The sequence below is a fragment of the Athene cunicularia genome, assembly GCF_003259725.1.
Source record: "Athene cunicularia isolate RWA chromosome 2 unlocalized genomic scaffold, athCun1 chr2_part1, whole genome shotgun sequence".
Lineage (NCBI taxonomy): Eukaryota > Metazoa > Chordata > Aves > Strigiformes > Strigidae > Athene > Athene cunicularia.
The window spans coordinates 744,639-750,709 of NW_020799095.1; the positions used below are offsets into that span (position 1 = coordinate 744,639).

Sequence of the window (6,071 nt, forward strand, 5' to 3'; positions counted from 1 at the left end):
TCCTGCCGCGGAGAGCCCAGCCCCTCGGCGTGACGGGACCCGGGCTGGGGAGCGGGAGGGCGGCTGCAGGAAAAGGCCCCTGCGCAATGGAGGGGCGGCTCCTCACGGCCTGCCCAGCCCCACCCCGGCGAGGGACACCCGTGAGAGCAGCCGAGGGCGGCGGCACCGCAGCGGGCGGGAATACCCTGTCCGGGGGCACCGCGCCCTCACAGGTGATTTTTATTCACCTATCCAAACTCACCCCATCCCTGCGCAGGAGGCTGCATGCACAGGGGGAGGCCCCCGCAACAAATCCACAGCCAAACACTTGTTATCTCCAGTGCTACGTGTTTTGTTTATTTCTGTTTCATCTCCCACTGCTTTATACAATAGTCACTGAGGTGCAGTACCTTGCAGCGCTTGTTACAAAGCGACATCATACTGTCACCATGGAATGTAAGCTAACAGGAGAAAATGAGGTTTTTACAAGTTGGCTTTATTTTTGTGACCGCCGTTGGAGATACAAGGAGTGTAAAATAACAATGGCAGTTTAGAGAAGGGTTTTAACACCTCATCAAAGATGATGGGGGCTTTTCAGATCCAAATGTTTTGGTTTAGAATTTCTATAGGGAATGAGACTGCAGAAATCAGAGCTAGATCATATCCTTTTAAACTTTAAAAGCATCGGAACATCAAATCAAGATTTAGTTTTCACAATATGTTATTTTAAATGTTACATTTAGATGTTATTCAGAAGAACACTGTAAATAAAGTTACAAAATGTAGTAATCCAAGAGTCTGAAAATCTATAGTAAAAATAGGGAGCCTGTGTCTTCATTAACAGTGAATAAATATAACATTTAAATAGCTGCAACATACCAAATACTTATGCCTTAAATAAAAAAAATAGATGTTTATATCTCTTTCAATTTTAGAAGCTTCTAAATTACAAAGTTGGAGGCTGACAAATATACAGGATAGAAAATTACAGCAAAGCATTCACAACACTATCTTAGAGATGTGGCCTCCACATTCTGCCTCAGGCCTAACAGAAAGTAGTTCAGACTTTGTGGGTTTTGGGCAATGGCAGCAAAAAGGAATCACTAATTTTAGGACTGAGTTGACAGTCAAGGGGAAGATAAAGGGATCGTACTCTACTATATCCCCTAAAAACTGGGATATGGTAGTGTCAATCAGAAAGAACCAGACCCTGATAGCCACACCTGCAGTGCACAATCATTTAGGCTGCCAGCTTAAAGACTGTACCATACACAAAATAGATATAGGGCAATTCTCTAATATTGTGGTGGGTTTTTTTTCCTCAAGAACCTCTCGATAAGAGGTTTGTAGGTACAGTACACAGGCCACCACCAGGACAGAGATTTCAGTCAGCTTCCCATTACTCCTTGGGCTTCAGCACATACTCCCGAAACATGGAATACATCACACCTACAGGAGAAATACAAGCACAATTAGAAAGCTGGGTTAAAGAGGAAATAATGAGGTTCAAAATCTGAGTGATATTCCAAGCAACAGAAGTAACATTTCCCTTCCTCTTTGGCTGTCCGTATTTTTATTTTTAGTAGCAGTGATGAACACTACAAAACTCTTCATATACAGAGAAACTGGATATGAAAATACACTTTATATGAAAATGCAGATCCCAAGCCAATTCTAGTTTGCTTTGCAGCCAAAGTCAAGATTTTCTCTTGTGTCTTCTGGGAATACAGTACAGACAAACTGTTTCATGAGATACACATTCACACACATGCACAGCTGCAAAACATAGTTGAGACCTGGGATGTGTAAGTCACTGTACTGACATTCAGGGGCACAATTCCAGTCCTGAAAATAAAACCATAGGCTGATTTTCCAATGCATTAAATTCAGAAACAGCCACGTATTTACAAGGGAAAATATTAACATCAGATAGTCTTTTCTTTGCCTCCAATTTCAACACCTGTAGAACCTCACATACTTCCCCCATCTAATAACAGCAGTCAAAACTTCTACTCTGGAAGTGCAGTTTAATACTGAATATGTGTACTTAAGCATCACATTATTCTAGAAAGACTGAGTAAACACCAGTTAACGACCATAAACATCCTGAAATATAATGGCCTGGGCGCTTCCACCCCGAGGCTATTTTGCACACGCTATTATTATCCATGAGAGTTTCTCTGTGGCTTGTGGTTGCCAAGGACAGCCTTCCATAGGGTACTTACCACACGTTATCGCTCCCACGACGAAGCCCTGGGCTGCCACACGCATGTGAATCAGGTGAAGTGACATTTTCATGTTGCCCCTGTGCTTCAGTCTGTACAGCCCATAGCCAACCACCATGACGAAGCCAGCCATCCCTACAAGGTACGCAAGCATCCTTGTGAGTCCAGATCATCATGGAAGTGTGTGAAGTGACCCACCTAAACAAGATATCCTAACAATAATCACATTTTCATCTAATTGCTCTGGTTTTGCGTGGATGGCAAGTCCCATCCTGTCTACTGTTTTCACTCGAGTGCCATCTCATTTTATGTACAAGTCAGTGCAGAGACAAGCCAGAGATTTCCGCTGCTGTTAAAATGACACAGCAGTAGCTCGAGGTGTCAAGTTTCATGGATATTTTTCAGAAGGAACAAGTGCTGCTTGCACCCTCTTTCCTGGAAGGAAGCTCACACCCAAGAACACTGCTTGGCCACAGCATGGACTGCCTCAGCAGGTGGATGCTTCCTGACATACCCACTGGCCTGCTGAGGTGCTGGTTTGGGTGTTGTCAAGTTAGGCTGGGTTTCACCGGGACAGGACAAGCCCTATATTACTTGCCCTGTGCTGTGGGGAGAGGGATTTAGCAAGGTCTCATTCACAGGGATACAGTTCACTTCTACTCCTCCAACAGACCAAAGTTGGCTGTACTGACTCCAACCTGTGTACTGATGCTCTCACAGAATACACGGCAGTAATGGACGAGATTTCCCACTTCCACTCACTTCATTCGATATTTAGGATGATTATTTACATAGTTCAAAGGAGGCTGCCAAGCTTTAAGTGTTGTGTATATTTTACTGACGAGAGCCCAGACAGCTTTGTCTCTCTGAGCAGTATTACCAGCTCCACTCGTGAAGCTGTGAACCCTTACTTCACTGGTGCACAATCCACAGGGTAGCTTCATTAAATACCAATTAAGAGTTTTAGGGCCTTCAAACTAGCTCCGACACAGGCTGAAGGTAAGTTCTGCCACTCTGCTTGGGAAAACCTGAACTCGCAGAGTTGGTGGCATGCCCTAACAAGCTGGAGAGCAAAGTCCTGTGACCACAGAAACCAGTGACGGATATCTTGGAACAGTTCACCTCAAGTGACCCAACTGCTATCCATTTAAGGTGGCTGGAAATTAAATCATGGCTCGTGTCAGAGGCCATTCCTGACCAGAGGAAAGTTCTCAGAACAAAAAAGACTGATCCTCTTTCTCTCCTCAGAGGCTTTTTCCGGGTCTCAGCAGAGAGGTTGAGAACCTTAACAAACTCCTCAAGCTGTTGTACCATAAAACCTACTAAGAAAACACATTTTTTAGCAGGCAGGCTGCATTTTAGACACTTCTGTTTTGTATTTTGTGAGTTTTAGTCACTTCGTAGTGATCACATGGTTCTCAGTAATTGTACTACAGAACAACTGCAGAACACACCCCTTATCACCTAACAGAATGACCTGAACATGTTTTTTTAAACTCACCTAAACAGTCTTTCAGAGTTTATTGGTTTTGGAATTTTTTTGGTAATTGTAAGTTCCGAGTTTTCTATTTAAGATAACAGGCCTCACTAATTTCCCTGTTTCTTGCAAAACAACTACCATTCTAGGCAGGAGCAGTACTGCTGTCACCACACATGAGGAAGTAATTTCAAAGTAATTTCCTGTTCACAGGAAAAAAGTGAGCAGTGATGGTGTTTACCATATTGATTGCCCATGAAGAGAAAGAACTATGTAACCACATTTCTTCATCTTCAAACTTACCGATGGGTACAAATGGCGTCTCTTTAAATTTTCTTAACAGCTTCGATGTCTGACTGGTGTCGGTCTCATACTCGGAGAAAACGGATTCCTGACCGGATGACATGGTGGCTGTGAAGACAGAGAGCCTCTCTTCAGGTTTTGGAAACACCCAGTTAAGAGAACTTTTAGAAAAAAAAAAAATCCCTTGCATATTCCACCAGTCACAAATGTCCACATAATGAGATACGAGCACAGGAGCTACACTTGAGATGATGAACTACATACAGATTATTTAATTCAAGTGAAGTCTTGGGAAGCAAGATCTTTGTGTACTAGAACGTGTAAGGACAGAAAAAAAAAGTAGCAAAGCAACAAATTTCTGCCTTCCTTTTTCACACTGTTACAGACCCCAGTTGTCCCCTACTCACTCACAGGCAGCGAGAAGCCACTGAAAGCTTTGGTCACTGCCTGTGTTTCCTTTAGGACTTCCATCCCCCACTACACTGCTTTGATTTCACAGGCTAGTCCTTCAAAGCAGCTCTGACCTCAGAAAGTTCATTCCTCCTCTTTCACTCCCTGCCAAGAACAACGACCAACGCACCCGGGGTGTAAAATGTGAGCATCTGCGGAAGGTCAGCCTTACCCGGCAGCATGTCGGTCGCTGCTATGGCTTGTCCCACCTCACTCACCCCTTCAGCGTAGTTTCAAATTCCAACACAGAGTGTAAAATGGCAGTTTTACAGAGGAGAGTTTCCACTGCAGCACAGGTGATTTCTCACCTGCCCCCCCCCCCAAAAACCAAAACCGCAGCACCAGCCATGAGAAGGGCTCCGATCTGTCATCACCAAACCAGCGAGACCGTCTGCCAAAACTTGCCAGCTTGTTGTGCTGTCCCCATTACAGATTACACCAAGACCTGCTCCTCCTTCAGTGCTTGGCATAAGGATCATTCTTCAGCTAGTGCCTATTTCTGCTAGCACAATTAGCTCAGCAATGTCACAAAGGTCTCTGCTAGAAAAATCTCTATCAGGATTGTTCCAGTTTTGCCATCAGCGTGCTCAGCAGCAAAATACAGCTTGGCCTCACATGAAGTACTCCAAGCTCTCAAAATAAGCCAACAGAAATTTAAGCACAGGCTAGTAAACACATGCAAAAGATACATTTCACCCGTGGCTGTGTTCCTCCGCATGCAGCATTTTAAACACATCCGTTTCAGCAGACAGTTTCTTAAACTAAACGTGCAAATCATTTCCTCTGCAGGCCGAAGGATGTGGTCTCTCTGCCCCTGCTACGACCACCCCGATTTGCTAAATATGTTATATCTCAGCGTGACTCGTTCAGAGAAGGAAACGCGAGAGCACCCTGTCAGTCAGGAGAGGTGGAGGCAACCAGAGGTGAGGCTTACACAAGAATATCGAGAAGTGAATCAGTTAGTCCGCTCTAAGAGGCTTCTGAGACCTTCAGATCACGCAGAGGCCGGGCTGGGCGCGGGGCAGGGGAAGCTGGGCGAAACGCGCCTCCCGGCTGCCCCGGCCTTGCCCGCACTCACAGCAGGCTGGCGCGGAGCCCCGTGCAGACACCCACGGGGGCCAGCTCTGACACATGGGTGGGAATGCGACAGGTCCCAGCGCCGCTCCGGGCAAGGGGACGACGCTGGGCACCGCCAGGCTGCCTCCCCCTGCCCAAAGCCACACCGGGCCCCTGCCCTACTCCAGCCCCAGGTCCGCAAACCCCACCCGAGGCCTCTGCCCTATTCCAGGCCCAGGCGGCTTCACCCCCCCTCCAGGTCTCTGCTTCTACACCTGCCCCACGTGCCTCCGCCTCCTCCTCGTCTTCCCCCGGGGCCTCTCCCCGTCCCAGCTCACACCCCAGATGCCCCGGCCCTCACCACCACCACGACGCCAACACCGCCACCGTCACCGTCACCGCCGCTCACTAACCCCGACACCGGCCGGCGCGCCTCGCCCCGCCCCCTACCGGCCGCCTATCGCCACGCCCCCTCCGCCCCAGCACTCCCCGCCCCTGCCGAGCGCCCCAGCTCCCAGCGTGCCCCGCGGCAGCCCGCTGCCAGCCAATCCAGAGCGCGGACGCTGACGCCACGTCCTTAT

At 47.5% G+C, this 6,071-nt stretch overlaps 1 protein-coding gene across 2 annotated transcripts; it reads right to left on the reverse strand.

Moving 5' to 3' along the window:
- Nucleotides 1–1,057: 1,057 nt before the first annotated feature.
- On the reverse strand, nt 1,058–5,960 carry HIGD1A (HIG1 hypoxia inducible domain family member 1A). 2 transcript variants are annotated; one of them, XM_026843545.1, is made up of 4 exons: nt 5,875–5,960; nt 3,985–4,092; nt 2,205–2,339; nt 1,058–1,428 (listed from the first exon to the last, which is right to left on the reverse strand). In XM_026843545.1, the coding sequence occupies exons 2-4, from the start codon at nt 4,085–4,087 to the stop codon at nt 1,379–1,381; spliced, it is 288 nt and encodes a 95-aa protein (XP_026699346.1). In that variant the 5' UTR covers nt 4,088–4,092; nt 5,875–5,960; the 3' UTR covers nt 1,058–1,378. The 2 variants fall into 2 exon arrangements, with proteins under 2 accessions (XP_026699346.1, XP_026699347.1); XM_026843546.1 differs by having other exon boundaries at nt 5,904–5,954.
- Between the last annotated feature and the right edge of the window lie 111 nt (nt 5,961–6,071).